General features: G+C 40.5%; 1 protein-coding gene across 23 annotated transcripts in view; it reads left to right on the top strand.

The window, feature by feature from the left end:
- R3HDM1 (R3H domain containing 1) overlaps positions 1–22,601 on the top strand; it is a 177,473-nt gene that overhangs the window by 141,854 nt on the left and 13,018 nt on the right. For all 23 annotated transcript variants that reach the window (XM_043505053.1, XM_043505049.1, XM_038421246.2 and 20 more), the window contains 3 exons: positions 6,060–6,214; positions 14,996–15,144; positions 19,717–19,820. In XM_043505053.1, coding sequence (XP_043360988.1) covers positions 6,060–6,214; positions 14,996–15,144; positions 19,717–19,820 — 408 coding nt within the window. The remainder of the gene's footprint in view (positions 1–6,059; positions 6,215–14,995; positions 15,145–19,716; positions 19,821–22,601) is intronic.

Genomic DNA, 22,601 nt, shown 5'->3' on the forward strand with positions numbered 1-22,601 from the left:
CCAGTCCTTGCTTATAGACAGCCCCCCAGTCTGAAGCAAATACTCACCAGCAACCACACACCACACAACAGAACCACTAACCCAGGAACCTATCCTTGCAACAAAGCCCGTTGCCAACTCTGTCCACATATCTATTCAGGGGACACCATCATAGGGCCTAATCACATCAGCCACACTATCAGAGGCTCGTTCACCTGCGCATCTACCGATGTGATATATGCCATCATGTGCCAGCAATGCCCTTCTGCCATGTACATTGGTCAAACTGGACAGTCTCTACGTAAAAGAATAAATGGACACAAATCAGACGTCAAGAATTATAACATTCAAAAACCAATTGGAGAACACTTCAATCTCTCCGGTCACTCGATTACAGACCTGAGGGTGGCTATTCTTCAACAAAAAAAATTTCAAAAGCAGACTCCAACGAGAGACTGCGGAATTGGAATTAATTTGCAAACTGGATACAATTAACTTAGGCTTGACCAGAGACTGGGAATGGATGAGTCATTACACAAAGTAAAACTATTTCCCCATGTTGTTTCTCCCCCCCACTCCACCCCCCACTGTTCCTCAGATATTCTTGTTAACTGCTGGAAATAGCCTACCTTGCTTGTCACCATGAAAGGTTTTCCTCCCTCCCCCCCTGCTGCTGGTGATGGCTCATCTTAAGTGATCACTCTCCTTACAGTGTGTATGATAAAACCCATTGTTTCATGTTCTCTGTGTGTGTATATCAATCTCCCCTCTGTGTTTTCCACCAAATGCATCCGATGAAGTGAGCTGTAGCTCACGAAAACTTATGCTCAAATAAATTTGTTATTGTCTAAGCTGTCACAAGTACTCCTTTTCTTTTTGCGAATACAGACTAACACAGCTGCTACTCTGAAACCTAATATTAATACAGTTACTCCCAGTGTACTTCCTTTTATGCGTCTTACAGCATCTAGTAATCAAATACATCGAGGCATCTTATTTATTTAAAAAAATCTGTAAGGATAGTTAAACCATGGTAAGTTTATATATAGTTCAGAATCATAGATTTCTGCATATTAAATAAAACTGTAAGTGCTGTTTTTGGGAAGTCCCTTTAATAGTGATTCAAAGTATGAATTAAATGGCACTGATAATGACGAGTTGAAAATATTTATGTGCGGTGCCTGTCTTGTATTTTGAATCTAATGCACAGATATACTGTCTAGATTGTTTCTTTAATAAAGGAACTAAGATTCAGCTCATAATTATCTGAAGCTAATATCCTAATATACTGACTGTCCTATCAAATTCAGATTTCAGTGCTGCTCTTTTTCACAAACAGGTATGAATAAAACCAGTTTACAGTATTAATTCAAATGGCTGATAATACTCTGAATATTTCTTAATCATTTTTGTGTGTTTATCTGATGCCCTTTTGTGATCTTTCTAAATGAATACGTTTGTGTTATTTGCAGTTTGTATATGAACTACATTATGCTGCTTTTATCCTAGGAAGAGTCCGAATAAATTGATATGCTATGTTCATGTATTGATTGAGAACATTTTGGTGCCAGGAAAAATGCCAAAACCCAACTCAAGTGGCATAATGAGTTCTATGGAAAGTTCTATGGAAACTTCACCCACATATGCATGCCAGTATAGCTCAGTCATGACATGTCCCACTTGCAGTGCAGTATTTGGCTTTGCTTTTCACAAACAGACTGTCAGTTACCAGAATGCAGGCAGTCAGGCCTAGTGTCTAAAGCCAGAGTCAGAGTCTAATGGTTAGAGCTAGAGTGAGGCAAGGCAGGAGTAACACCCATGGTTTTCCTGTAAACATTCATTTAAATCAGTTTTTTTAACAGCTATCATTCTGCCTAGTAGAAAGCAAATCCACCTTGAGCCCTTGTCTGAAATTTGTTGCTTCTGTTTGTAGGGCTAAGTTGTGGGTTCTCTTTGCAGGACAGAAATATACTAGCTCTGTCCCTAATGCTTGATCGCATTCATCATGAAGTTACTATATTTCATGAAATAAGTTGATTTGAATTGGTTTCATTTGAATCTTGTTGACACTTTAAACAAAAATGAGTGCTTTTATTAATCTGTTCCTAGTTGGTTGTCCTTTAGCAATTGTTGTACTCTTAATTTAAAATATGTATTGGAATATGGAAATTGCCATACTAGTTTGCACTCAGTATTTGTCTAGTCCAGCATCCTGTCTCGAATAGTGATCAACACCAGATGCTTCAGAACTAGGTGTAAGAAACCCTGCAGTTTCGCAGGTGTGGAATAATCTTTTCCCACATTAGGTTTCTTCCTCATGTTTCTTCCAAAATTTGTTAGCAGTAAGTATTATAGCTCTGGATATTTTTGTTACCTATATAATTATCTAGTGCCCTTTTGAGTGTTGCTGAGTTTTTATTAATTTTGAATCTGCCACCTTTTAAAATTCATTTAATATCCCCTTGTATTATTAGACGGGGAAAACTGATGCTGCCCTCTCTCTTCTATTAGCCATTTTTTATACTTCTTATCACTTCTTCGTATTCATCTCTTTTCAAAGGTAAACAATGCCAGTCTCTTTAATCTCTTTCCATACAAGTTCTTCCATGCTCTAAAAATGTTCATTGCCCTTCTCTGAACAACCTCTAATTCTACAATATCCATGTACATGTATGTATTTGTAAAAGGTTTTGTTTCTTACAGTTTTGCATGACTAGTCATTTGTGTGTAAGCAGTGTGCTGTTTACATATAGGTATTTCTCTAGCAATCATCATCATGTTGTCTGAGCACCCTGTTAAATTAATGGTACATCACTTACCTCCAAAACATAGAAGGAGAAGGGAGCAGAGTTCTAAGTTACTGAGTGAATTCGAGACGCTATTTCCAGAAAGGTAGAAAATGCACTAGATTCTTCTTGAGAAGTGACCAACACTTCAGATAGAAGAGCAGACTTTTACTGGAGCTGAGTCATTGCCATTTTTGTCCTTATGGATTTTAATGAACTACTGAGTCAGCATGTGCAATACATGTGGCCTTTACACACTGTTTCATTCTGTTTTGTATGTTCATCTCAGTATGATCCAGATGTAATTCACTGTGAAATCAGGCAAGTTTCATTGCTCTTTTTGTATTTCACATAGGTTTTTAATTAAAGTGGAAGTGGGACTGGCAGACAGATTGCTGAATTCTTCGTTATAGGCAAAGTCCTCTGTGTGATTTTTACAGCTGTGTAAAATTTCATGTAGTAGCCCTTTTTATTTTGTGCTTAACTGTGCTCCATTTTAATTTTTAATTGATTCTTTAGTCCCTTAGGTGGTAAAGATAACCTTACAAACATGATACAGTGAGATCAACCTACAGCATCAGTTACCCTTCAGTTCTATGCTGTCACCTTTTCTGACAGGGCTGCAGGTGCACCTTTGGCACTATATGTAAATATTTAATAAACTATATTCTAACAGAAGTAAAAAGTTGTTTGATTTCTGTCCACTGCCCGGAAAGAATTGGCTGACTGATGGCCAAAGAATATGAGTATGTCAGTTGGATTTGGCCTGCCATCAATTTCTTAATGACCTTTCCCAGAAAAGGGGAGGCTTAGAGACAGATAATAGTTGGCAAGGTTATTTAAAATAAAGTGATCTCTTGCAAACAAGGGCTGAATTATTCTATGTTTGAAGGTTGCTGGCAGCTTGCCCTCTCTAACCTTGCCAATAATAAGCTTGGGTATCCCCTGCTGGTTTTTGTCAATTCACTCGTGGCTGAATGGCTCTCACATACCACAAATAGAACCTCTTCCAGTTGGGAGCATGGATGAAATTCATCCAGGGAGCAAGGTGTGCTTATACTCTTCTGTCATGTTACTATTTTGGGAGCTCCTGAGTCTGACAGTTTTTCCATGACACAGACATGAGAGCTTCCGCCACTGAGCAGCACTTACCCTTGAATTTCCACTGCCTTTGTATTTTCTATATTTTTCACCCCCTTTTTGATTTGGTAGCATTTCACGTTCACTTTGCACACATGTATATGACTACACAAGGTTCAAGACAGTAGAGAATCGGGTGAAGTTGATTCAGAAACTGGTTGGAAGCAAACTTGGTTAATTAGATGACCTACCAGTAGAAATGGTTCCACTGTGCAGGATTTGCCTACATAATAGCAGAGGAGAAGAATCTCCTGATATCCACCTTAGCCTTGACACAAGAACCTAAAAACTCTTTGTCAAGAGTCATCCTTCCATCTGCGCTTCAGTTTCTTCACCTCTTGCTTCGTCGGTGGCAGGTGATTTATTGGTAAACTATGGCAACCTGTGAAGGTGATGCAAAGGGGAAGAGTTGCCTGGACCTCGTGGCATCTGTAATCATGGGCAACAAATGGCTGTAATGGCCACACCAGACTGTCCATAGGCAGAACAGTTTTGTCCCCAGAGAGCTTTAGAAAACCAGCAAAATCTATCAATATCATTGGGTGGACCATCAAAGCAATGCTATTTTATTTATGTGAGCTGATCACAGTAATGAAGACTAATGGAGTTTGATGTTGTGTTATAACACACAACATTTTTCTTCAGAGGTTCTTGTGGTTTTCATAATCATTCTGATGTTAAAATTGTGGTATTTTTGCAGAAACTTGCTTAAGGTTTTTTTTAGTTTTTAAAAGTTTAGGCTTGTTGAAAATAAAAGTGCTTCTGACAGGGAAAACAAAATAAATTCACTTGCTTACAAGTCAAATCAATGAGATATATTGTTTTGTCATTGCTACAATGTGTAATTCACATTAGTATTAATAGGAGTTGCATACATGTTTTAATGATAGAATAGGCCATTTATAGTGTTGTGCAGGCAGTTACTGTATAACCATCCAACATTGTTCAGTGGCTCTTGGAAAATGGTAATTGTCTCCATATTGGTATTGCTGTCATCACTGGAGACTAACTGATTTGTGTTGGGTATTTTGTGGTGTAGACGAATGGATCCAAATGATCTTAACTCTCTGTATACACATTGTAAATTCCACTCTCACCAAGCTGCCAGAGTTGAAGGGCCAATGGTTTATTTTTATGTTTACTTTGATTAGTTGTTCCTTTTGGAGAACTCCTACTAGTACTTTTATAAAACCTAACTGTTCTTATTAGGCAACTGAGACTTCTCTAAAGCTGGAATAACCAGTATTTAAATGGAGATAGCTGGGTTAATGTTCATATATTTAAAACAACAACAAAAAATTTCCTTACCAAAGATATGAATAACCTCTTAAATTATTACAATTAATGGAATTTACAAAATCAAGCATTATCAATTGCTTGAAGAATAAACACACTAACCAACTTCCCTTTTTTGGTACAGTCTGTTTCTGCTGTGTTTCGTTTTGAGGTTGCCATGTATGCCCCAATGCTGCAATGTCTGGATTACAAAGAATGCAGGGGACTGTTTGGTTTTTGTTTTTAATTTTTCATGTTTTCACTGTTTTACTCTAAAGTCTAATATCTAGATGAGGAGGTCTCTTAAATTACTACATAAAACTGTTTCCTAAGTGTCTGGCTGGTGGGTCTTGCCCACGTGCTCAGGGTCTAACTGATTGCCATATTTGGGGTAAGGAAGGAATTTTCTCTCAGGCCAGATTGTCAGAGACCCTGGAGGCTGGGTGGAGGTGTGGGTGGAATTCGCCTTCCTATGCAGCATGGGTCACTTGCTTGTTTGAACTAGAGTAAATGGTGGAGTCTCTGTAATTTAGACTTAAAATCAAGATTTGAAGACTTCAGTAACTCGTCAGAGGATATGGATCTATTACAGAAGTGAGTGAGTGAGGTTTTGTGGCTTGTAGGAGGTGAGACTAAATCTAGGTGGTCCCTTTTGGCCTTAAAGTCTGCATCTATTACTCTTTTTTGTTTTTGTAAATGCTTGTTCTTCCAAAACATAAATTTGGGATTAAGTCTGACTTGACATCCCTATGAGAAAGTTCTATTAGATGTCTTAACAAAACTGCATAACCTTTCCATATGTGCATCTGTGTGTAAAACATGTTATAGATGTAATGTAATTGTTTTCAAAACAAGATTTCAATATTTGTGTAATTACAGGCTACCAAATTATGCCTAACCAGCAGCAAGCCTACCAGGGGTTGGTTGGAGTTCAGCAGTCTCAGAATCAAAATCTAGTCAGTAGCCAACACAACAACATTGGAAATCAGATACAGGGTGTGATTGTTCCATACACTTCAGTGCCATCTTATCAGGTAAGTTATCTTTTCAGAACTTCCTTGTAATTTGTTTGAATATTTAAAGCAATTTAAAAAAATCTGAACAATTTTGTAGGCTGAAAAAAGCTCCAGCAGGAGCTTAAGAGTATCTTTAAAAGGTAAAAAGAAAAGAAGTACTTGTGGCACCTTAGAGACTAACAAATTTATTTGAGCATAAGCTTTCGGATGCATCCGATGAAGTGAGCTGTAGCTCACGAAAGCTTATGCTCAAATAAATTTGTTAGTCTCTAAGGTGCCACAAGTACTCCTTTTCCTTATGTTAAGGTAACATTCTGAATGAAGCAGAGGCGCAAACAATTAATGTTCAAATGCATAACGTTTCACTTTTAAAGCTCTTTTGATGCAAAGATCTTTTAACACTACAAAGTGTCGCTAAGTATTATTTTTGTTTTACAGAAGGAGAAACTCAGGTGACTTGCCTGAGTTCACGCAGCATGACACTGGTAGAGTTGGGAATAGAGCAAAGGCCTTCCAACTCCCATTATGTTGTATTTTTAAAAAGCCTATTTCACTAAAGCCTTTTTTTTTTTTTTTTTCAACAGAGGCCCTGAGTTGGATCTGTTTAAAAAAACAACAAAAAAACAACAACAACAAAAACCCTCCTGCTTCAATCCCTTAAAATTTTTTTGTGTAGAGCTTCCAGCATCCTGTCTTGATATTTATAGTCCGCTATTATTGCAATTAGTTATGTATAACTATTTACTCATCCCCTCTGTGAAATCCTGTACAAATATTCAACATAGGCTAGGTCTTTAAAGTGTCTTGGGATGTGGATCTTAATCAGCTTTTCTATAAAGATGGGATACATTGAGCATTCTTCTTCAAGTGATCATCCACATGCATTCCACTGGTGGTGCACATGCACCCCAGGCACACAAAAAAAGATTCTTTTGGCCAGCCATGTCCATTGGGCCCCTCCACCTCCACCCGAGGGCATAAAGGGCAGAGCAGGCCCAACCATCATCGCTCAGTTGTTTACCACCCATGGCAATGAGACAGAACCCCTACAATGTCCACTTGCTTCTCTGTGGATGGTGCTAGTTTAATGTTAGTGGTAAGTTAGACTTGTTGCCTTTTGGTAACACATGCCAAAATCTTATAAGGCTGGAACTCGCTCCCCGCACTCTTCCTTACAGGAGTTCTAGCAAAACGACAGAAATGAAACCCCCGGGGCTTAAAACCAGCCCTTTTGTGAAGCTTTAATGCCACTTAATGATGGGCACTTGAGGTGCCTGTTTTGTTTAGGAGAGGGACATGTCCCCTCTCCTCTAAGCAGGCTCAAAAAGCTAGAGAAGCCCACTTAAGATTGTTCTTTCTGTAGCATTGTATGCAAGCCTCCTTGGACGTCGAAAGAGAGGATTTAGCTAGACCTCCGTACTCCGGTCTGTCTGCTTACACAAGGCACATGACTCATAATTCTGACTTGTCTCAGGCTCAGCATTCAAGGAGCAGCCAACTGCTGCCTGAGAAGGATCCCTCTGGTGCCCTGGAACTAACTGTTAGAGCAGGAAGTACCCACTAACCCTGCTGACTGCTTCTCTATCAGTACCAGTCGTTCAGTACCTGGCACCTCAGTACTCAGCACTTCTCTACAGGCAACCTTGGAACCATGTTCCTCTGTCCTCAGCACATCAATAGCTAGTGTGTTGGTACCTAGGGCATGTACTATGCCAAGTGATTTATCTGAGAGTCTGGTGCTGGCTCTCTTGTTCTGAGACGTTGAGGGTGGTGATAGCTAAGTCATCAGATTTTGAGATGTCGCTGTGACAGTTAAAGGGGGTATTTCTGGTACCAACTTAACCCACTTCTCCGTTAAGGAGAGAATAACCGAGCCAGGACACTTCTGAGAGGATGCCCCTTCCTTGACAGAGGTGTACTACTTCATCATCCCTGTCAGGGCATAGTAGGGACTCTTCACCTGCATACCCTTCTTCCTCTGTTTGGGTAGCACAGTGGGAGAGACTCTGGGGAGCAATCTGAAAGGGGCAGTAGAGCTTATAGAGACCATCCCTCCTGGTGTACCCTAACTCCCCCATCCATGCTGTATCAGCCTACTGGATGCCCTACAGGGGTGTATCTATATTCTGTTTAAAATGTATTATTGGCCCCTGCCAGAGTTTGATGGTTCTTCCCCCAAGAAGCAATATAGACTAAACAGCTCGGCCAGCTATTGCAGCCTCAGATTCTAGAAAAGCAGGAGGAAAGTGAGGAGTAGTAGTATTTATAAGGGGAAGAATAACTCAAACCCATTGCAGTCTCCTCTTCCTCCCCCGACAAGGCAGTAAATCACCCAATGTCATCTCAAGTTGATGACTTCAAGGCAATCCAGGACTTCATCAGGCACATGGTAGAGACTCTATGTATACCTGTGGAAGTGGTGCAGGAGAAACTTCACAAACTCCTGGACATCTTGTGTCCTCCCATGCTTGGCAGTTTTGCCAGGCCTGTACTGTTGGAACCTGTGAAAGACCTGTGACTCGTGCCAGTATCCATTCCATCCACATCCAAGTGAGCTGACAGAAGGTCCGAAGTTCTTTATTCCCACCCATTACCAGATTCGGGACTATTTAGAAAAGCTGAACGAGCACAAGTCCATGGGGCCGGATGCACTGCATCCGAGAGTCTTACAGGAGTTGGCTCATGTGATTGCAGAGCCATTGGCCATTATCTTTGAAAACTCATGGTGATAGGGGCAAGTCCCGGACGACTGGCGAAAAAAAAGGCTAATGTAGTGCCCATCTTTAAAAAAAAAAAAAAAAAAAAAAAAAAAGGGAAGGAGGAGGATCCTGGGAACCACAGGCCAGTCAGCCTCACCTCAATCCCTGGAAAAATCATGGAGCAGGTCCTCAATTCTGAAGCACTTAGAGGAGAGGAAAGTGATCAGGAACAGTCAGCATGGATTCACCAAGGGCAAGTCATGCCTGACTAATCTAATTGCCTTCTACGACGAGATAACTGGCTCTGTGGATGAGGGGAAAGCAGTGGACATGTTCCTTGACTTCAGCAAAGCTTTTGACGCGGTCTCCCACAGTATTCTTGCCAGCAAGTTAAAGTAGTATGGGCTGGATGAATGAACTATAAGGTGGATAGAAAGTTGGCTAGATTGTCGGGCTCAACGGGTAGTGATCAATGGCTCCATGTCTAGTTGGCAGCCAGTAACAAGTGGAGTGCCCCAAGGGTCGGTCCTTGGGCCGGTTTTGTTCAATATCTTCATAAATGATCTTGAGGATGGCGTGGATTGCACCCTCAGCAAGTTTGCAGATGACACTAAACTGGGAGAAGAGGTAGATACGCTGGAGGGTAGGGATAGGATACAGAGGGCCCTAAACAAATTAGAGGATTGGGCCAAAAGAAATCTGATGAGGTTCAACAAGGACAAGTGCAGAGTCCTGCACTTAGGACGGAAGAATCCCATGCACTGCTACAGACTAGGGACCGAATGGCTCGGCAGCAGTACTGCAGAAAAGGACCTAGGGATTACAGTGGACGAGAAGCTGGATAAGAGTCAACAGTGTGCCCTTGTTGCCAAAAGGCCAGTGGCATTTTGGGCTGTATAAGCAGGGGCATTGCCAGCAGATCGAGGGACATGATCGTTCCCCTCTATTCGACATTGGTGAGGCCTCATCTGGAGTACTGTGTCCAATTTTGGGCCCCACACGACAAGAAGGATGTGGAAAAATTGGAAAACGTCTAGCGGAGGGCAACAAAAATGATTAGGGGACTGGAACACATGACTTATGAGGAGAGGCTGAAGGAACTGGGATTGTTTAGTCTGCGGAAGAGAAGAATGAGGGGAGATTTGATAGCTGCTTTCAACAACCTGAAAGGGGGTTCCAAAGAGGATGGATCTAGACTGTTCTCAGTGGTAGCAGATGACAGAACGAGGAGTAATGGTCTCAAGTTGCAATGGGGGAGGTTTAGGTTGGATATTAGGAAAAACTTTTTCACTAGGAGGGTGGTGAAACACTGGAATGCGTTACCAAGGGAGGTGGTGGAATCTCCTTCCTTAGAAGTTTTTAAGGTCAGGCTTGACAAAGCCCTGGCTGGGATGATTTAGTTGGGGATTGGTCCTGCTTTGAGCAGGGGGTTGGACTACATGACCTCCTCAGGTCCCTTCCCACCCTGATATTTTGTGATTCTATGATCACTTGTAATAGCTGCCATCTAAGAGAGGCCGAAGCAGTAGGGGCCTCCCAAATGTTAACCTAGGGAAAAAAGACCCAAGTAGTCTGGATCTGTTCAGATACACACTCTGTCCGCCAGCTGGCAGATGCACATAGCTAAGTACCAAGTGCTTCTGTCCAATTACAATTATTTTAATTGGGACAAGTGTCTGAATTTGTGGGCAGGGTACCTCAAGAACACCAAGAGGAACTAAAGACCATCATGCCCAAGGGACAGCTGATATCTTACGCTTCCTTACAGGCTACACTGGGTGCATCTGACACAGCAGTGTGTACTGTGGAAATCTGTGAAGATTGGAGCCAAGGAGATCTTCTGAGACACCTCTATGTCCAAACAGTTGAGGGGCCTATTCTTTGAAGGCAACAAAGTTTTTAATTTAAAAACAGACGAGGCTTTCCATTCCTTAAAATATCGAGGGTACCTCTGCTCCCTGAGCCGTCATGTTCTAGATTGAAGCAAGTATTACCAGATATTTTCTTCAAGTAGAATTTCTCTGTCAGCTCAAAAGATCTCAAAACTACCAAGAAAGAATCAGAGGTTTAAGCAACAACAGCTCTGCCTTTTTCTCTACTGCTACCTGTTCGAAGAATGTTTCTATTTTTGAACTCTGCAGGACAGCTACATGGACTTCAGTCCACACATTCAGAAGACGCTACTCTTTTTTTGTAAAGGTTTCCACATTGGGTGCCTGTGGTCATTGTTTAAGTAAAACTTCTACTATCCATCTCCAAGCAAACAGACAACTGCTTGTTAGTCACCAACAGTGAAATCCACATGAACAATTGCTTAAAGAAGTAACAGTTATTTACCTTTATAGTAACTGTGGTTCTTTGAGATGTGTTGTCCAAATGGATTCCACATCCTGTCTTCCTTCCTTGCTATTACAGTATTTTAGTCCTGTAGGACTCTGTATGGGCGAAGACACTAAGGGACAGTCTGGCCCACGCTGCCCTGTGTCCCCTTACGTGGCGGGGTACATCTAGGGTGACAGGTACGGCCACAATGGACACTGCTGGCCAAAAGAATCCAATCTCCCATGTACATGGACAGCATGTCTCCAATAACGACAGTAATGTTCTTTCACTGCTCCCGGAATTCACCAACACATGGGTGTTTTTCATCCTGACATTTTTGAGGAATTTGGCTCATCTCTCCATGAGGATTTTGCATCTCCTAGAATTTTTCCATTTGTTTTCGTATCTGTATCTTACACGCATTCACCTGCACCTTTACCACTGCAGTCCATACTCTTAAGGCTACCAGTTTATTTTCTGCCTTACCCTCCAAGCAAAATGGCATCAAGTTTGCAACTCTTAAGTCTGATGGGCACATTGATGAGTGGAGTTGGATTTCTCCCCTTGGTCCCGCTTCAGAGCCCTCCCTATTTAAAACAAACAAAAAAGGTAATACACCAGATTACAACAAAAAATGAAATTGGAGTATAGGAAACAACAAAAAACAGTGTGCTTGATAGCTTGCTTGAGTCACTGTTACTCACAAGCATGTGACACTGCCTTCCTTCGCCTAAATAAGATGATATTTTAACTAGGGCTGTCAAGCAATTTAAAAAAAATGAATCGCTATTAATCGCACTGTTAAACAATAATAGGATACCATTTATTTAAATATTTTGGAAGTTTTCTACATTTTCAAATATATCGATTTCTGTTATAACACAGAATACCAAGGGTACAGTGCTCACTTTATTTTTGATTACAAATATTTGCACTGTAAACAAAAAAAATAGTATTTTTCAATTCATCTAATACAAGTGCTGTAGGGCAATCTCTTTATCATGAAAGTTGAACTTAAAATGTAGAATTATGTACAATCAAAGTGCATTCAAAAATAAAACAATGTAAAATTTTAGAGCCTGCAAGTCCACTCAGTCCTACTTCTTGTTCAGCCAATCGCTCGGACAAATAAATTTGTTTATATTTGTAGGAGATAATGCTGCCCACTTCATGTTTACAATGTCACCTGAAAGTGAGAAAAGGTGTTCACATGGCACTGTTGTAGCTGGCGTCACAAGAAATTTATGTACCAGATGCGCTAAAGATTCATATGTCCATTCATGCTTCAGCCCCCATTCCAGGGGACATGCGTCCATGCTGATGACTGGTTCTGCTCAATAACCGTCCGAAGCAGTATGGACCGATGCATGTTCATTTTCATTATCTGAGTCAGATGCCATCAGCAGAAGACTGATTTTCTTTTTTGATGGTTCGAGTTCTGTAGTTTCCGGATCAGAGTGTTGATCTTTTTAGACTTCTGAAAGCATGCTCCACACGTCGTCCCCAATCAGATTTTGGAAGGCACTTCAGATTCTTAAACCTTAGGTCGGTACTGTAGCTATCTTTAGAAATCTCACATTGGTGTCATCACATGGAAATATGTCCTCTGGAATGGTGGCCAAAGTATGAAGGGGCATACAAATGCTTAGCATATCTGGTACGTGAATACTTTGCAATGCCATCTACAAAAGTGCCATGCAAATGCTTATTCTCGCTTTCTGGTGACATTGTAAATAAGAAGAGGGCATCATTATCTCCAGTAAATGTGAACAAACTTGTTGGTCTTAGCAACTGGCTGAACAAGAAATAGGACTGAGTGGACTTGTAGTCTCTGAAGTTTTACATTGCTTTGTTTTTGTGTGCAGTTAATATACCAAAAAATTCTACATTTGTAAAGTGCACTTTGATGACATTGCACTACAGTACTTAAAATCATAGAATATCAGGGTAGGAAGGGACCTGAGGAGGTCATGTAGTCCAACCCCCTGCTCAAAGCAGGACCAATCCCCAACTAAATCATCCCAGCCAGGGCTTTGTCAAGCCTGACCTTAAAAACTTCTAAGGAAGGAGATTCCACCACCTCCCTAGGTAACGCATCCCAGTGTTTCACCACCCTCCTAGTGAAAAAGTTTTTCCTAATATCCAACTTAAACCTCCCCCACTGCAACTTGAGACTATTACTCTTTGTTCTGTCATCTGCTACCACTGAGAACAGTCTAGATCCATCCTCTTTGGAACCCCCTTTCAGGTAGTTGAAAGCAGCTATCTAATCCCCCCTCGTTCTTCTCTTCCGCAGACTAAACAATCCCAGTTCCTTCAGCCTCTCCTCATAAGTCATGTGTTCCAGTCCCTTAATCTTTTTTGTTGCCCTCCGCTGGACGTTTTCCAGTTTTTCCACACCCTTCTTGTCGTGTGGGGCCCAAAACTGGACACAGTACTCCAGATGAGGCCTCACCAGTGTCGAATAGAGGGGAGGAATCACGTCCCTCGATCTGCTGGCAATGCCCCTACTTATACAGCCCAAAATGCTATTAGCTTTCTTGGCAACAAGGGCACACTGTTGACTCCTATCCAGCTTCTCATCCACTGTAATCCTTAGGTCCTTTTCTGCAGAACTGCTGCCGAGCCATTCGGTCCCTAGTCTGTAGCGGTGCATGGGATTCTTCCATCCTAAGTGCAGGACCCTGCACTTATCCTTATTGAACCTCATTAGATTTCTTTTGGCCCAATCCTCTAATTTGTCTAGGCCCCTCTGTATCCTATCCCTATCCTCCAGCGTATCTACCTCTCCTACAAGTTTAGTGTCATCTGCAAACTTGCTGAGGGTGCAATCCACACCATCCTCCAGATCATTAATGAAGATATTGAACGAAACCGGCCCGAGGACTGACCCTTGGGGCACTCCACTTGATACCGGCTGCCAACTAGACATGGAGCCATTGATCACGACCCATTGAGCCCATATTCTTGTTTGAGGTGAATTGAAAAATACGATTTTATCATTTTTACAGTGCAAATATTTGTATTGAAAAATAATATACACTTTGATTTCAGTTACAACACAGAATGCAATATATATGAAAATGTAGAAAAAAAATCCAAAATATTTAATAAATTTCAATTGGTATTCTATTGTTTAACCGTGCAATTAATTTTTTTTGAGTTAACTGCAAGAGTTAACTACGATTAATTGATGGTCCTAATTTTAACTGCTTCATACTATAAATGTAGCCTGATAACTTTATGTATTCAACTAGTTGCATATTATTTTACTTAAGTCTTTGTTGCATAAATATTAAATCTGTTACAATTCTGATTTTAAATACATCGGACTCCACAGGTTCATCAAAAACTGAATTGTTAGAATATGTAGGTTTCAGAGTAGCAGCCGTGTTAGTCTGTATTTGCAAAAAGAAAAGCAGTACTTGTGGCACCTTAGAGACTAACAAATTTATTAGAGCATAAGCTTTCGTGAGCTACAGCATCCGATGAAGTGAGCTGTAGCTCACGAAAGCTTATGCTCTAATAAATTTGTTAGTCTCTAAGGTGCCACAAGTACTGCTTTTCTTTTTTTTAGAATATGTAGTTAGATATTCAGGTGGGGAATTCTCTAGGATAAGTAATACCTCTGATAGGGTAATTAGGGAATTAACATGCATTTTAGAGTTTAATATTAGCTATATTTTTAACAAACTCTTGTGTGATGTGAGTGATCTGGAAGCAGAGGAGGAACTTTTTTGCAAAAGAAAATAAGTCTTCACATGTTTTCAATCTTTAGGTTTCAGTGCCTCAAGGTTCCCAAGGAATGACCCAGCAGACATATCAGCAGCCTGTTATAATTCCCAGTCAGTCAAATCAAGGACTGCCCACAACAGGAATACCTGTTTATTACAGTGTCATTCCATCAGGTCAACAGAATAATTTAAGGTGAGTAATTCAGTAACTTGATCTTCAATAACCTGCTTATTACTTTCCAGTCCCCTAATAGAGTTTGCTTCAGGACCTTAGTATTTTCAATATGAGTTCTTAGAGTGGCTTTGTGGCCATTTCTTACAGCTAGGTAAAAAAAATTATATATTTTTATGTCATCTCTATTTCCTATTAGAATCATAGAATATCTGGGTTGGAAGGGACCTCTGGAGGTCATCTAGTCCAACCCCTGCTCAAAGCAGGACCAATCCCCAACTAAATCATCTCAGCCAGGGCTTTGTCAAGCCTTATCTGAAAACCTCTAAGGAAGCAGATTCCACCACCTCCCTAGGTAACCCATTCTAGTGCTTTACCACCCTCCTTGTGAAATTTTTTTTCCTAATATCCAACCTAAACTTCCCACATTGCAACTTGAGACCATTACTCCTTGTTCTGTCATCTGCTACCACTGAGAACAGTCTGGATCCATCCTCTTGGAACCCCCTTTCAGGTAGTTGAAAGCAGCTATCAAATCCCCCCTCATTCTTGTCTTCTGCAGAATAAATAATCTCAGTTCCTTCAGCCTCTCCTCATAAATCATGTGCTCCATCCCCCTAATCATTTTTGTTGCCCTCCTCTGGACTCTTTCCAATTTTCCACATCCTTCTTGTAGTGTGGGGCCTAAAACTGGACACAGTACTCCAGATGAGGCCTCACCAATGCCAAATAGAGGGGAGTGATCACATCCCTCTATCTGCGGGCAGTGCTCCTACTTATACAGCGCAAAATACCATTAGCCTTCTTGGCAACAAGGGCACACAGTTGACTTGTATCCAGCTTCTCGTCCACTGTAATCCCTAGGTCCTTTTCTGCAGAACTGCTGCCTAGCCACTCTGTCCATAGTCTGTAGAAGTGCATGAGATTCTTCTGTCCTAAGTGCCAGGACTCTGCACTTGTCCTTGTTGAACCTCATCAGATTTCTTTTGGCCCAATCCTCTAATTTGTCTAGGTCCCTCTGTATCCTATCCCTACCCTCCAGCGTATCTACCTCTCCTCCCAGTTTAGTGTCATCTGCAAACTTGCTGAGGGTGCAATCCACGCCATCCTCCAGATCATTTATGAAGATATTGAATAAAACCAGCCCCAGGACCAACCCTTGGGGCACTCCACTTGATACCGGCTGCCAACTAGACATGGAGCCATTGATCCCTACCCGTTGAGCCAGATGATCTAGCCAGCTTTCTATCTACCTTATAGTCCAGCCCATACTTCTTTAACTTGCTGGCAAGAATACTGTAGGAGACTGTATGAAAAGCTTTGCCTAAAGTCCAGGAATAACACATCCACTGCTTTCCCCTCATCCACAGAGCCAGTTATCTCGTCATAGAAGGCAATTAGGTTAGTCAGGCATGACTTGCCCTGTTCTGATCACTTTCCTCTTCTCTAAGTGCTTCAGAATTGATTCCTTGAGGACCTGCTCCATGATTTTTCCAGGGACTGAGGTGAGGCTGACTGGCCTGTAGTTCCCCGGATCCTCATCCTTCCCTTTTTAAAAGGTGGGCACTATATTTATATTTAGCCTTTTTCCAGTCATCTGGACCTCCCCCGATCACCATGAGTTTTCAAAGATAATGGCCAATGGCTCTGCAATCACATCAGCCAACTCCTTTAGCACCTCAGATGCAGCACATCCGACCCATGGACTTGTGCTCATCCAGCTTTTCTAAATAGTCCTGAACCACTTCTTTCTCCACAGAGGGCTGGTCACCTCCTCCCCATGCTGTGCTGCCCAGTGCAGTAGTCTGAGAGCTGACCTTGTTCGTGAAGACAGAGTCAAAAAAAGCATTGAGTACATTAGCTTTTTCCACATCTTCTGTCACTAGGTTGGCTCCCTCATTCTCATTGCTAACATACCTGAAGAAACACTTCTTCTTGTTACTCTTAACATCCCTTGCTAGCTGCAACTCCAAGTGTGACTTGGCCTTCCTGATTTTGTTCATGTGCGCCAGAGCAATATTTTTAAACTCCTCCCTGGTCATTTGTCCAGTCTTCCACTTCTTGTAAGCTGTTTTTTTGTGTTTTAAGATCAGCAAGGATTTCACTGTTAAGTCAATCTGGTTGCCTGCCATATTTACTATTCTTTCTACCCACCGGATGGTTTGTTCCTTCACCCTCAATAAGGATCTTTAAAATACAGCCAGCTCTTCTGGACTCCTTTTCCATTCATGTTATTCTCCCAGGGGATCTTGCCCGTCAGTTCCCCAAGGGAGTCGAAGTCTGCTTTTCTGAAGTCCAAGGTCTGTATTCTGCTGCTCTCCTTTCTTCCTTATGTCAGAATCCGGAACTCAACCATATCATAGTCACTGCCTCCCAGGTTCCCATCCACTTTTGCGTCCGCTACTAATTCTTATTCATGCAAGGTAGATGGAACACAAATCAAAACAAAAAGATTCTCAGGTTATTTCTGGAAGTAGCTTATTGTAACAGAACTTCTAGTTTGAGTATTTGCTGAATCATTCCAGGTAGTGGTTTTCAACCGGGGTATGCGTACCCCTGGGGGTATCAGAGGTCTTCCCTGGGGTACATCAACTTAACTAGATATTTGCCTTGTTTTACAACAGGCTACATAAAAACCTCAAGTGAAGTCAGTATAAACTAAAATTTCATGCAGACAGTGACTTGTTTATACTGCTCTATATACTATACACTGAAATGCAAGTATAATATTTATATCCAGGTGATTTATTTTATAATTATATGATAAAAATGAGAAAGTAAAAGTGTGCTGTGACACTTTTTTGTATTTTTATGTCTGACTTTGTAAGCAAGTAGATTTTAAGTGAGGTGAAAGTTAGGGGTACACAAGACAAATCAGACTCCGGAAAGAGGTACCTTAGTCTGGAAAGGTTGAGAGCCACTTGTTCAGGGAACATTGTTTTTACGCCAAGACCCAGGAAATGCATTAATTCCTTTTTGCCATGATACTTAAAATTTTGGAGAGACTTCTTTAGTTACTAGGTTTGTCACAGAAGTGATTTTTGGGAAGGAACAATAATAAAGATTTGAGTCCTCAAAGTCAATGGCTCTCTCATGATTCCTCTGAGTCCAGCTCTCTGGCCCTGAGAAGTCAGCGAGTAGGCTTCTCCATTGATCTCCTGCCTTCAGCCTGCTCTGGCTGTCTCGCTTTGAGCCAGTGTACAATTCCCTGTTCTGCTCCCTGGCCTTCAGCCCAACCTTGCATTCCGTGCACAGCCAATGCTCCTTTTGAAGCCAAAATAAAAGCGTGGTTATGCAAGGGATACAAGAAAAGCCTCTTAAATTTGTAAGCAACTTTAAGGCCCAATTCTGTGACTCTTTACTCTGTGCTCCCAACTCGTATAACTTCGTTGCAAGTCCCTCAATATTTTTAAAGGGATTTCATGAATTTCTGACTTCAGCCTTCCATCTTTCAAATTTTAGTCCATCTCTGATTCCCCCATTACTGTCAATGAGACTAAAGCTTCAGGGTACTTTCAGCAAAGACTGTGGCCCTTTTTCACCTTGCGGAGGCCTTGACAGGTGAATTTGGGGGTGCCTAGAATCAGACTGTGAGGCAGGGTATTAAACGAAGTGAAAATGAACATGGAGAAGAGAGAGATTCACGATGTCAGTCCTATATGGGCCTCTGTCCATCTATTTTACTTGTATACTTTAGAATAATCATTCATATGAAAAGCTATCATCATCTTCATTGTTTCTGCATTCATCAAAGTCAGCAGATTATTTATGGCCAAAATGTTGATGGATTATGTCTTCCTGTCCTCTACATTTATTCTTGTTTACATTTACTAAAGGCCATTATAACCTTTGGACCCAGGAGTCTGAAAACTTTCCTGGAGGACCTGTTTGATGCACACAGTTTTGTATTTGAGCTTTCTTGCTTGTAGATAGGTTTTGTGTCACTAACAGTTTCTAAAATTATTCTTAAAATTAGCAATATCTTTCAGAGCACAGACATGAAAAGATGTAGACTGCTGTTCTCTAAGTCCTGGTCCATACACCGTTCTTGTACAGCTAAAACTATTAGGGCTGTGGCTGTTTTTACAGAAATAATTACATTTTAAAATTGTATCTAATTTCTCTTTTTACAGAAATAATTATATAGTACAGCCCCTAGTGTAGACACAGTTACACTGGTGTAAAGTTACCTTATCACCAGTAAAGTTTCTTCCCTTTCTTGGAAGGGAATACCAAAATAAATCATCTTCATACTAATATCACTTCATCCCCACTAGGAGTTTATGCTACTTTAACCCTACCAGTATAGTCAAAGTGATACAACTTTCTAGTGTAGACCAGGCATAAGTCATGAGATGTGAAGAGTCCTGAAATTTCTTTTTTAGTCTCTATTTTTAGAGAAAAGCAGATAATGCATATTTAAAAAAAAAAGCATATTTTCTTTCAGGAATTGGTATAAAAATTGCATTTACCTGTATGTAGCATGTGTAGTCAACTAATTCAAAAGCAATGGTTGAAATATTGTGTGTGTCTGTCTGTCTGTCTGTCTTTTTAATTCTCATTTATATGTCACCTTCCTATTTTTTACTGCAGTTCATCAGTAGGATATTTGCAGCCTCCAGGATCAGAGCCAATGCAGTTTCCTAGAACATCTTCCCCCTGCAATTCACAGCAGCTTCAAGGACAACAGTGTACAGGTATGGGAATATAACTTGGGTGGTTGATGAAGTAAACAGAACTACATTTTCTGAATGACTAAGAAAAAGTTCTAGTTATTATTATGCTGTATATTTTGATAAATGTGGCTGAAGGGGAGCAATTTAGAATTAACCCATGCATTAGCTTTATAGATATATTTTAAAACCAGTAGTTGATGTCAAAAAGAAAAGGAGTACTTGTGGCACCTTAGAGGCTAATAAATTTATTTGAGCATAAGCTGATGTCACTAAGTTATACTGGGGATTTAACCTGATTCTCATTTTTGTTTGCCTCATGTTATGGAAAGCTTATTAATAGTTTTTCTCTAAAAATGTAATGACATATTTCAGTATGCCATGCTTGTATATGTGTTTGAGAGTTGAGCCAGGAGAAGATTGCGCACGCAAATTAAATTATTAATGAAGAGATCATTTTTGAAAGACGAGGGAGTTTACTGAAATATTTCTCCCTTACTATTTATAACTTGCAATATATCATAGTAATTATATGTGTTACAGTTTGGAACTTTTAAAAAAAAGAAAAGGAAAAGGAGTACTTGTGGCACCTTAGAGACTAACAAATGTATTAGAGCATAAGCTTTCGTGAGCTACAGCTCACCTTCCTTGGATGCATACAGTGGAAAATATAGTGGGGAGATTTTATATACACAGAGAACATGAAACAATGGGTGTTACCATACAGACTGTAACAAGAGTGATCAGGAAAGATGAGCTCTTACCAGCAGGAGAGCAGGGGTGGGGAGACCTTTTGTAGTGATAATCAAGATGGGCCATTTCCAGCAGTTTACAAGAACAATAGGAGGGGAAATAAACAAGGATAAATAGTTTTACTTTGTGTAATGACACATCCACTCCCAGTCTTTATTCAAGCCTAAGTTAATTGTATCCAGTTTGAAAATTAATTCCAATTCAGCAGTCTCTCTTTGGAGTCTGTTTTTGAAGTTTTTTTGTTGAAAAATTGCCATTTTTAGGTTTGTAATCGAGTGACCAAAGAGATTGAAGTGTTCTCCGACTGGTTTTTGAACGTTATAGTTCTTGACGTCTGATTTGTGTCCATTTATTCTTTTATATAGAGACTGTCCAGTTTGGCCAATGTACATGGCAGAGGGGCATTGCTGGCACATGATGGCATAATCACATTGGTAGATGCGCAGGTGAACGAGCCTCTGATAGTGTGGCTGGTGTGATTAGGCCCTATGATGGTGCCCCCTGAATAGATATTCTTGTAATCTGCTGGAAATGACCGACCTTGATTATCACTACAAAAGGTCCCCCCTTCCCCGCCCCGCTCTCCTGCTGGTAATAGCTCAACTTTCCTGATCACTCTTGTTACAGTCTGTATGATAACACCCATTGTTTCATGTTCTTTGTGTATATAAAATCTCCTGACTATATTTTCCACTGTATGCATCCAATGAAGTGAGCTGTAGCTCACAACAGCTTATGCTCTAATACATTTGTTAGTCTCTCTAAGGTGTCACAAGTACTCCTTTTCTTTTTACGGATACAGACTAACACAGTTGCTACTCTGAAACTTGGAACTTTTGTGCAACTTCCGCTCAAATTCACTTTCCTAAATCTTGTTGGTTCCTATGGTTTTATATAGGCTGGGGTTCCACGTATATTTTAAAAAGGAATAAAATTTAAATTATTGCTGGATCTCCTTAGAGTTATTCAATAGGGATGGTTGTCAATCTGTAAGAATGATTGTATCTCCTTCCAGCTGGCCATATAGTCTAGAATTGGGACATCTAAGTTTGAGACTTGATTTTGCACCTGATCTAACAGAGGCTGGGTACATCATGGCAGCAGTGTACTTCCCTCCTGTGCTCAGGAGACAGATTCTAGATTTCATCAGTTGAACCAGGAACAACAATGGAGAGGTTATGTTGGGGGAGAGGTGTGGAAATAGTAGGCATTCTTCAAGCTATGGGCAGGGGGACAGTAATTTGTTCAACTAGAGGTCACGGGGAACTAACTCCTCCCAGATTTGTATATGGTAGGCTTATTCACTGCTGTCCAAAGAAATATAGTAAATTATCAAATTGTTGTAATAGTTAGTCAAGTTATCAGCTGTTGCTTTAATTGTGTCTGTATGAAGTATAGTCATTGTTTCCTTTATCCCCCACTGACCTTCTCTCCAGTGATATAATTATAAAATTTAAAAAATGAAACTCCAGACAAAACAATGGCTAATTTCAGTGGCTTACTGGGGGCAAGTTTCTCCGTATGAGAACATGATTTGGCAGAATTACCTAGCTAGCTTAAACCACATTTCAGAATAAAATGGTGTGTTTGTGCATGTACTGAAATAAATAAATAAACCTGATTATTATGATAATAGTAGCAGTCGTATGGAGCTTTTCACATACAAACTGTTTTACAAACGTTAGTTTGCGTTGTTGTAGCCATGTTAGTCCCCAGAATGTTAGAGATATATATATATATATATTTTTTTTTATTAGACCAACTTTTGTTGGTGGAAAAAGATGGGCTTTTAATCTTAGAGAGCACTCCTTCAGGTCTGGGAAAGGCACTCAGTGTGTCACAGCTGAATACCAGTTGGAACAGATTGTTTAGCGTAAGTAGTTAACACATGTTGTAAGAGACCATTCAAGGTTAAGTGGCCAGTCATAGGACAAACAAGGGGGGCTAGTGGGTTGCAGATTGTTGTAATAAGCCATAAATCCACTGTCTTCATTAAGTCCATGATTTTTATTGCCTAGTTAGAGGTATGATTTTAAGCTCTTTGCTTGTCTT

The sequence above is a fragment of the Dermochelys coriacea genome, chromosome 11 (assembly GCF_009764565.3).
Source record: "Dermochelys coriacea isolate rDerCor1 chromosome 11, rDerCor1.pri.v4, whole genome shotgun sequence".
In the NCBI taxonomy this organism is placed as follows: Eukaryota; Metazoa; Chordata; order Testudines; family Dermochelyidae; genus Dermochelys; species Dermochelys coriacea.